Source organism: Orycteropus afer, unplaced genomic scaffold (assembly GCF_000298275.1).
Source record: "Orycteropus afer afer isolate SDZICR_OR568_19922 unplaced genomic scaffold, OryAfe1.0 scaffold00312, whole genome shotgun sequence".
Classification (NCBI taxonomy): Eukaryota; Metazoa; Chordata; class Mammalia; order Tubulidentata; family Orycteropodidae; genus Orycteropus; species Orycteropus afer.
Genome location: NW_006921899.1, coordinates 164,726 through 175,209, shown reverse-complemented (window position 1 = coordinate 175,209; position 10,484 = coordinate 164,726). Strand labels below are relative to the sequence as shown.

General features: G+C 49.8%; 1 protein-coding gene across 1 annotated transcript in view; it reads right to left on the bottom strand.

Annotated features, from left to right (window-relative positions):
- Positions 1 to 9,469, bottom strand: part of PRKCB (protein kinase C beta) — a 580,609-nt gene extending 571,140 nt beyond the window's left edge. The window contains exons 1-2 of the mRNA XM_007951796.2: positions 9,297 to 9,469; positions 8,323 to 8,354 (exon numbers count right to left, since the gene is read on the bottom strand). Of these exons, the coding sequence (XP_007949987.1) occupies positions 8,323 to 8,354; positions 9,297 to 9,469 (205 nt within the window). The remainder of the gene's footprint in view (positions 1 to 8,322; positions 8,355 to 9,296) is intronic.
- Between the last annotated feature and the right edge of the window lie 1,015 nt (positions 9,470 to 10,484).

Sequence of the window (10,484 nt, the reverse complement as noted above, 5' to 3'; positions counted from 1 at the left end):
AGACCAGGGGCACCAGAGGACCAACATTCAAATTGAGGAAATGCAGGACAAACGGGATTGCATAAATATGAAGGGCACAGAGGGAGGGTTACTATGTAGAGAGGGGAGGAGACTGGGTTAGGGCTGGACATGGCAAATGGGGAGTGAAACTAAATGTATATGTAACGTTGAATGTAAAACAAAACCGGAGGAGGAAAAAAAGGATATGAAGAATCCACGAAACACCTCATAACATGAATGAACTTGGAGGATGTTATGCTGAGTGAAATAAGTCGATCACGGGGACAAATACTGTATGACAGCACTATTATAGAAAATCAAGGAAAGGTTTACACACAGAAAAAAATATGTTTGTTTTTTTTTTTTTACCTTGATGGTTACCAGGGATGGGAGGAGAAGGGAGGTAAACTGCAAACTAGAAAGTAGACACGTATTAACTTGGGTGAAGGGACAAGCAACCTGCAGAGGGGAGAGAGCAGCACAACACGACAGATGGCAACAAAAGTCACTGAAAGACGCATGAGGGTAACAGACAACAAAGGTAGGTACTATGAAATATACAATCCTACAACAGTAACAACAAATAACATCTGCAAGTAAGTACACAGGCAGACACACAAGCTGAGTGGATGCAGGAAGGTGAATGGGTACACACCCAGGAGTACATACAGGTTTGGCAGAGGATACTTTTACATATGTATTTGTATGTGCTGCAAATATACCCGAGCACACTGTAGAACACACAGGGGCAAGTTCTGAAAACTTCTTAGCCATAACCAAACACCTTGAGGGAAAGAGTCACCGGGCTTGGAGACTTAGGACCACAGTCTCGGGGGATGTCTAGGTCAACAGCATAACACGCTCTACGAAGACAATGTTCTACATCCTACTTTGCTAAGTAGTGACTGAGGTCTTAAAAGCTTGGGAGCAGCCATCTAAGATGCAACTATTCGTTTCTCCTCATCCAGAGGAAAGAACTGTGAAGACTCTCAAAGACTCAAGGAAACAATTAGTCCCAAGGACTAATGGGCCACACGAACCACAACTTCCACTACCCTGAGCCCAGAGAGACCAGAACTAGATGGTCCCTGGCTACCACTACTGCCCTAGGCTCACAATAGAAGATCCTGGCCAGAGAGGACACTTTAAAAAAAAAAAAAAATGTAAATAAAATTCAAAATCATAAAAAGCAGACTTACTGGTCTGGTGGAACCCCCACAACCATAAGCCTTAGACACTCCTCAAGTCTGGAACTGAACCCACCTCTGGGGGTCAACCTGCAGGCCTATAACATGAATAGTAACACCAGGGAGGAAGGTAATCCTCAGTACCATCATCCATGTTCATTGTTAGGTGCCGTCAAGTCGGCTCTGACTCAGCAACCTTACGTACAACAGAACGAAACGCTGCCCAGTCCTGCACCATCCTCACAACTGCTGCTGTCCATCACCATATGAGACCATCAGCCCAAAACCCAAAACTCAGAAGCAGGTAGAGGCAAGAAAGGAGCATGAATGGAGACAGGGAACCCAGGCAGGAAGTGGGAAGAACATGTTACAAGGAAGGCATTGCAACCAACGTCATGAAACAAAATGTATATAAATTGTTCAATGAAAACTTTCACCCAAACTACAGTGTAAAAGAAATTTTTTTTTAATTTTTAGAAGAATTGGACTGCAGAACAAAAAAGAAGTCCATGTATTTTAACTAGTACTTAGTAATTTAAATAACTATAACTGAAATGCATGAAAAGATGTCTATTCTCAAAATTGAAACATATGGATCTATTTAGAGAGAGTAAGAAATCCCCATGGTACCAATGTATATAAATTATTTTCAAACTTTCAGTTTTATCTTTTAACCAATCATCTTCTCCAGTATCCTAGTCCTCAGTGACCCATATAAACTATAACATGCTATATTTGGTTATAGGCGATACCTGGAGTGTCACTAAACCAAAAAAATCAAACTCACTGCCATCAAGTTGATTCCGACTCATAGCGACCCCCTTTTGGATTTCCAAGGCAGTAAATATTTACGAAAGCAGATTGCCCAGGCTTTCTTCTGTGGCATGGCCGGTGAGTAGGAGTATCACTAGTATCCAGATTTTCAAAGGTCCTATTTTCTATATTTTACTTAGAAAGGTATTATGTTGCCCAGTGACAAAGCTTTTAAGACTGCATGCTCTGCAGCTCAAAATGAATTCACTGTTGCCGTTCCAACAAATCAGCGCTCCTTCTTATAACCCAACATTAACCCATCCAAACACTCTTCTGTCATTTGGGACATTTGACTTGAAATCCCACTTTAGATGGAGAGAAGGGGGGAAAAAAAAAAAAACATCCAATAACTCACTGCCATCAAGTCTATTTGGACTCATAGCAACCCCCGCTGGGTTTCCAAGACTGTAAATCTTCAAGGAAGCAGATCACCTCATCTTTCTCCCGCAGAGTGGCTGGTGTGTTTGACCTTTTAGTTAGTAGTCAAATGCCTTCACCACTGCACCACCAGAGCTCCTTAAACTATCAAATAGGAAGCTGAAAGTCCTTTGCCTTTTGGACCAGGTTTGCTGGTCTGATAGAGTCTGATGGAACCCCTGACACTATGGCCCCTAGCTGCCCTTCAGGTCTGGAATTGAATCCACTCCTGTGGCTTCCGGCCAAACAAAAGACAGGCATGTGAGCTGAACATTTTTAGTAGGTAGATATACTCCTTGGAGAGATCAATCATGGGAAAATAGAAGGGCTGTGTGTATACAGGGAGACAGCTCGGGGGGCAGGAGTGCATGGGAGGGAAAGACACAGGGAACAGGTAACTATGGGGAGGAAGTGGAAGGGGAGCTGTTGCACTGTGGGAAACTGCAGGCAATGTCATGAGACAAAGTGTATGTGAACTGCTGTATGGAAAGTGAACTTTCACCCAAATCACAATAAAAATTAAAAAAAAAAAAAAGTCCTTTGCCTTTTATCCGCATGGAAACACCCAGGACACATTCAGAATAACCCAAAGGTGAGCAAGGTTTGGCTCACAGGTCTCTGGGGCCTGCTTCTAGACAGGCAGGGACGTGGAAGCAAGTTCTAGTAACTTGCACCCAGACTCAGTGATCATGAACAAATAAAATGAACACTTTTATGATTCTAGGAGCTCTGATGGTGTAGTACATAAGGGATTTCATTGCTAACCAGAAGGTTGGCCGTTGAAACCCACCAGCCACTCCTCAGAAGGAAGACTGGGCAGTCTACTTCTGCAGAGGTACTACCTCAGAAACCCAAGGAGGGGTCACTATGAGTTGAAATTGACTCAATGGCAGTGAGTTTGGTTTTGGTCTTTATGACTCTACTGAGAAATTGCCACCTGAAGTGCAGGATGCCATATAATAAGCCTATAGGGAAAACTATACCAGAAATCAAATTGCACTGTGGGAAACTGCAGGCAATGTCAATAAACCCTGGGTTTATTTTTTCTTGTAGTTTATATATATGTATGTATGTATGTATGTATGTATGTATGTATAGTACCTAGCCCAATGTGTTAAAACCAAAACCAAACCCACTGCCATGGAGTCAGTTCTGACTCATAGTGACCCCTATAGGGTTTCTAAGGCTGTAAATCTTTACAGAGTACATTGCCCCATCTTCCTCTCACAGAGCAGCTGGTGGATTTGAGCCACTGACCTTTTGGTTAGCAGCCAAATGCCTTACCCACTGTGCCATCAGAGTTCTTTCTATGTGTTAACTACACATTGAAATAAACTCATATTCTCTAGAGTTGATGATGAAAACAGCAACGGTTGAGTTCATCATGCAGTGCTCTGGTGTTTTTTAGAATAATTTTAATTAAAAATTCAAAAATATGTTTTCTAATCCACACAAGAAAGGGAAGATCTGATTTACTCACTAAAATCATCAATTCTCGCTTTTCACAGTCAGAAAATTAGTGCCCTGGGATTTTTCTAGAGAGTTCACAGCAAGTTTCTAGCTTTCTCATGAAGAAAGGGGTGAGGGAGGACAGTGCTGGACAAATGTGACAGTGCCTGGCTCCCCGGACCCAGGTGCTAAGCTCTGTCCTCACTGGTATTATCCAAGGCCTTTGAAGCAACACATCTGAGAGGAAAACCCACTAAATACATGAAAGAGTCACAGTCATTTAACGAGTTCCAGAATTAACTCTGTCCCACTGCAACACAGTTTCCTACAGTAATAATGATCATTCCACCTAGAGGCCTTGCTACTTACTGCGGACATTTCCCAAGCATGACCTCACTGACACCTCACCATAACCCTATGAGGTAGGTACCACTATTCCTATTTTACAGATGAGGAAACTGAGGCTACCAAGGGTGAATGACTTGCCCAAGGTCACACAGCGAATGAGTGGTCGACCACAGGTTCGAATCCAGTAGCCTAAATCCAGACCCACACTCTGAACTCTGAACCTCTGTATCCTACTGCCTCCTTGTTTCTACAGAATTGACTTCCTTTAAAAACAACAACAACAAAAGTTTTCTCCCTGCCATGTTGCAAAGACTGTGTAGGGTAAGAGTCTAATTCCTCCCAAAGGCTTGGCTCACAATGGAGGCATGTATGCAGGTTCAGGTGCTTGTAAAGAACGCTACAGATAGCAGTCTGCCTCACTTCTCTGAGGGGCCCCACTTCCAGCCCAGAATTTAGGCAGTTTCACAATAAGGACACTCAGCCCCGTCTCCACCAACAGCCGCATTCTTAAACTACTTCACAGAGTGGTTTCTTTAAAAAAGAAAAAAATTAGAAACAAAAACGAAGAGAGAATGTGGCAGTCAGAGTTTTGCCTCTAACAGTACAAGAATGAAAAATATCTCATTTGAAGCTCCCTGTGCACAGAGAAATCCATAATTTCCCAAGGTTTATGAGCTTTTCATCCTTCCTGGCCCAACCCCACACCATAGCCCCAACCCAGGTTCCACAACAGCGCTATGGAGCGTGGAGGCAGCACTCAGTGGCTTCCCTGCCTTGTAATCACACTCACACCTCCTACCCAAGAATCACAGAGGATTTTCTCTCCCTTCTCTACCTCTGTAGACATACCGCCTTGGAAACCCAAGGAGGAGTCGCTATGAGTTGGAATCGACTTGACGGCAGTGAGTTTGATTTTGTTTTTGTTTTTGTTTTCTACCTTGCAGCAAGGTGTGGGTACGTGCTTAAGTTCTACACACTTAAGATTTAGGCAACGGTATCTTGTGGCAGCTTCTACAAGTGACACTGACAGTGGGTCCTTTTCCTTTCTTTGGCCCTTTCCTCCTTCCTCCTGGCTGCAATGAAGACATAGTGACTGGGGATTCTAGGTTCTTTCTTGGATCATGAGACAAAAGTCCTTCCCTAGGCATGGTGGAACAGAGAGCTGCAAGAACCCAGAGCCTAGACTACTAACTTACACTAGAGAATAAAACCTTAAGTATTTTCTATAAAATGTTGATCTCATTTTAAATACATACACTCTACCACCAAAGCTGTGGTCCTAAAATTAACCAGCGAATAGGAACTCCTTTGTTGTTGTTATTTGCCATCGAGTCGGCCCCAACTCTTAGCGACCCCTCCTTGGGTTTCCGAGGCAGTTATCACTATGGAAGTAGGATTGCCCAACCTTCCTTCCGAGGAGTGAGTGGCTGGTGGGTTTGAACCGCCAGCCTCCTGGTTAGCAGTCAAGTGCCTTAGGCACTATGCTACCAGAGCTCCTTTAGGGTTCTAGAATTATTCCTAGGTAACTCTGAGCCCAGAGGTAACCTTTCCCCTGTTCCGGGATATCCCCATCCCAATCATCTCAATTTTAAGGCCTGCCAATCTGCCCCACCACTCTCTCACTTCTCCTTCCATTGACCTCTCCAGTTCAAACAGAATACACTGTGAAGGCGTGCCATAGGGTGACCAGCTGTTCACAGCTGGGTTTTGACCCTCACCTGGCAGCCAGTTCCGTAGCAAAGCCACCCTGCAGAGCCAGTGTTCTCTCTCCAGCTGCTCTGTCATCAGGGGAGTTTGGGGGCAACCATAAAAGTTGATATTTTCTGAGTGCTTATCCTGTACAAAGCTCCAGTCCAAGTATTGTATGCATTGCATCAACTTCAAGCCTCCCAGGAACTCTTTAGGGCAGGTGCTGTTAATGGCTTCATTTTATAGATAAGGAATTTGAGGCAAAGAGGCTAAGTAAAATGGCTAAGAAGTGTCAAAGCCAGTATTCAAACCCACAGAGACTTGCCTGATAACCTCTGCACACCACCACTACACTACACTGCCTCTCAAGAAAGGCGATTAAAACAAACAAAAATAAATAAATGAATGAGCACCCCTACCTCTAAAGTGCCCACATCTCATTGGAAACCTTAAATCTGCTTTTCTCTCACCACTGGAAAATTCCCATCATTTTCGAGCCTTCAAGTAAAGCGATTTCCTATCTGCATGAGCTCCATCATCACCCGCACATTCCCGAGGTGCCTTTCCCAACCACCACCAACAGCAGAGCAGGTGGGACAGGAAGAGAGCAATAGAAACGTTTTCACAAATCACCCCTGGCCTCAGCAACAGCCAAAGACAGAAACTGATTCATGGACGTGAAAGGCAACCTCAAAGAAGAAATTTCACATTCTAGCACCAAGACACGTCAGTGTTTTGTTTGAGGAGGTCAGACAGACAAAGTTTGAGCAAACAGTTCAAGCCCAAATCTTCTAGTGAGAGGCTGGGTAGGTGTGCTCGGCTGCTCGAGAACCAGGCCAGGCCTAAATCTCAGGTGACAGGGCTTATGAGGCTCAGAGGACAGCAGCAGCATGATGTCAAGCATTCTGCCCAACTGACCGTGCCACCTCTACTCGCCAGGGATCACTTTACTTTTCCCAGGACAGTAGGCATGCAACCACGAAACCGTCATTCAGTGCTAAGGCATATGTCAGATTCTAATGCTCAAAGGCTTTCTCCTCCTGATTTTAACCCAGCTCACCCCAGTGGTCAATGTGACACTACGTCACACCCCAGAAATGAGACATTTCTCACCAAACTCACCAAACTGGCCCAAAAATGGGGGCAAAAAAAAAAAACTTTCCAGAGCAGAGGGTGTTAACTAAATGCCCACAGGGACCAGGCAGAGGCCAGAAATGGGTGAAACAGGCCTGGTTGGGACAGACTATGACAAAATGGCAAATGCATACCCAATCTTTGAAGGTCATTTGCTCCCCAGCTCCAAAGGACCTGCTGTAACAAGAAATGTGGGACCATTTCTTACCAAAGTGGGAACTGTCGTTTGTATGTGAAATCTCCCAGTCCTAAAATGTGAACATCAAATTCAAAACACATTTAAGACACCCTAAAGGTTAAACCCGGGCAGGGAGGCAGGGCAGGTCGTTAAGTGCTGGACTGCCAGCCAAAAGGCTGGCGGTTCAAACCCACCCAGAGGTGTCCGGGAAAACAGGTCTGGCGATTTGCTTTCAAAACGTCCCAGTCTTGAAAACCATATTGGACAATCCCAGTCTCCACAAACGGTGTTGTCAGGAGCCCGAATCAACTCAAAGGCAAGTAGCAAATCTTAAGGACTAAACAAGTCTACCGCAGGCAGCCCATTTGCAACCTGTCTTTTAAACCATTAGCCCCAGACAGCCGAGATTAAAAGTCACCACTGCGGAGCTGGGCACATCCCCACTTAGAGTCAAGGAGGTCAACGCAGACATGAGGAGAGGACTGAGGTAACCAGTCACTTACAGTCCTGTCTGGATCCCCACAGAAGATAGAAAGGGCAATTTCAATGAGGATCTGAAAAGCACCCCACCTGGAACCTTCTCTCTCAGAGAGGAGGAAGCCGAGGGGACAACCACAGTTGTCTTTCTAAGGGAGGCACCATCTGCAGAGAAGGCAGCCACCTGCAGGGCTCTCCGAGGGGCGGGGGAAGAGGCAGCACCTCACTCTATGATACAAGGAAGGGCAAGTGAGCCGACAGGCCGGGGGGGGCAGCAGAGCAGGAGTCCTCTCAGAAACGGTCCTGGAGACACTTCCGCCAGTATCAGGACCCAGGGAAGATTCAGGAGCCCCAGTTTGCCTCTCCAGATGCTTAGAAGGGAGAAAGAGTGAATGGCTCTTCCTTGGCATTCTGGGCCTCCCAGTTTCACGGGCATTTCTGGGTTGGAACATCACTGCCCCCTCACACAGACACACACACACCCTTTAAAAGGTCCCTTTTGTGATGAATTCTTAGCCTCACAGAAGGGATTCCTTCACTCTCAGCCTAAGTCGTTCACTTCCGTAAAGTCCCCTTCATCATCTCTCCCCACAAAGGACACAGTCAGAGCTCCACAGCCATGGTACCTACCTTGGCACTGGAACCCCTGCTTCCCGAAGCCCCTGCAAAGGCAGAAGGAGACTTGTTAGGCAGCCCACAGCCACCTGCTAGTTCCCGCACAGTGACCCTCCTCCCTAACCCTCAGCCCAGGTGCAATCTCCCAGCAGCAGGCCAGTGCTCAGAGGCTTCCGCCTTTGCGGGATAGGTGGCAGGAACCGCCAGTTCCCCTCACCCAGACAGGAGAGAGGAGGCTGAGACCACCGAGTGGGGGAGGGAGCGTTCCCATCCGGCTGGGAGTGCAGTGCCAAAGGGGGATCTACCCACGGATGCCCGAGAACCCTCGGGGAAAGGTAAGCTTAAAGACGCACCCAGAGAAGGATGAGGATTACGTCCCCCGCGGGGGCTGGGAAGGGAGAGAGAGGGGCCCCCACGCCCGGATGGACAGGCGAGAAGAGGACCTGCAGTGACAGGGATGGACTGAAGAGTGGAAATGGTCACTCCAGGCCCCCAGGGAGGCGCAGTAAAAGAGAACACAGGGCGCTGCCCCTGAGACACTGTCAGCAGAAAAGGGTGCCCCATGCCCGCAGGGAGCTGAGGACAGCCGGGGCGCTGCCCCCGGAAAGGGGTGGGGGTGACGGTGCCTCCCGCCCGGAAGGAGGCGGAGAGAGAAGGAAGGAGAGAGAGGCACCCCGGGCGAAAGGGCACCCGAGGCGCTGCTCTCCCCAGGAGGGCCAGGCGCCGCGCGCTCGGAGCCAAGTGGAGGGAAAGGCGCCCGCGGCACTACCGAGGGGCCGGGGAAGAAGCGCGGGCAGGAAGCGCCGCGCAGCCGGCCGTCTGGGGCCGCGGAGAAGAACGCCACAGGACAGTGCATCGCGGAGTCCAGCGCGGACGGGTCCCGAGCGGGCAGCCTGGGGACGCGGGGCCCCTGGGGGCGCGGAACGGGGCCCCGCGCGCCGCGCTGCCCTCGGTGCCGGGCAGGCGCCCTGCGCCCCGCGCGCTCTCACCAGATGAAGTCGGTGCAGTGGCTGCAGAAGGTCGGCTGCTTGAAGAAGCGGGCGGTGAATTTGTGGTTCTTCACCTCGTGCACGTTCTTCTGCCGGAGGGCGCCTTTGCGGGCGAAGCGCACGGTGCTCTCCTCGCCCTCGCTCGGCGGCGGCCCCGCAGCCGGGTCAGCCATCTTGCGCGCGGGGAGCGGGAGCCCGAGAGGGGCCGGCCCGGGACGGCGGGCTGTGGGCCCGCGAGGCGAGAGGAGGCGGCCGCTGCTGCCGCTGGGGCCGCGGGCGCTTTCCCTGCGCCTGCTTTGGCGGCCGCGGCGCGCGGAGCCCGGGCTGTCACTCGCCCAGCTGCCGCCGCTCGTCCAGCTGCGCTTGGCACCGCTGGCCCCAGCTGCGGAGGAGGGAGGCGGAGTCCCGGGCTGACCCCACCTCCCTCATTTGCATCGTGCCCAGGCCCCGCCCCGCGCCGCCAGCTGCTTTACACATTGGCACCCCGCGGCAGCCGACCTAGCAGCAAAGTGTTCGCCGCCGCAGCGCTGCGGCGCTGGGACCGCAGCCGGCGCTCGTCAGCTCTGAGCCTCGACCCCCACCCCCACCCTGGCCTGGCCCCGGGGCTGCGTTGAGAAGAGGAGCACCTAGGGGGCCCCAAGGGAGTACCAAGAGGGGAAGGACCTGGGGGTGGGATGTGTGCAGAGGGTGGACGCCGCGGATCCCACCCCGGCCTCTGCAGAGACTGGTTCTGTCCACCCCCCTCCATCCCATTGGTCTTTCTGCACTCGCATCCTTAAGGGGTGGGCTCCCGCTGTCATTCATTCGGGAAGGCCTGTGGCTCCACACACTTACACACACATACACACTTACACACATATGCACACACGTTCTGCAGACGTGGAGGAGATATATACATAACTACAAATGCATAGCTCCACCACCTGGCGCCCTGGTGGCGCCACTGTTAAGCGCTCAACTGCGAACCTAAAGGTTGGCCCTTGCAGCCCACCCAGCAGCTCGGCAGGAGAAAGGCCTGGTGATCTGCCCCTGTAAAGATGGTGGTTGTCAGCTGTCACAGAGTCAATTTCGACTCCGAGCAAAACAACAAAACACTTCCTGGTCCTGGGCCGTCCTCACATTGGTATGTTTGAGCCCGTTGTTGCAGCCACTAGGGTCTTCCTCTTTTTCAGTGGCCCTCCCAGGGCA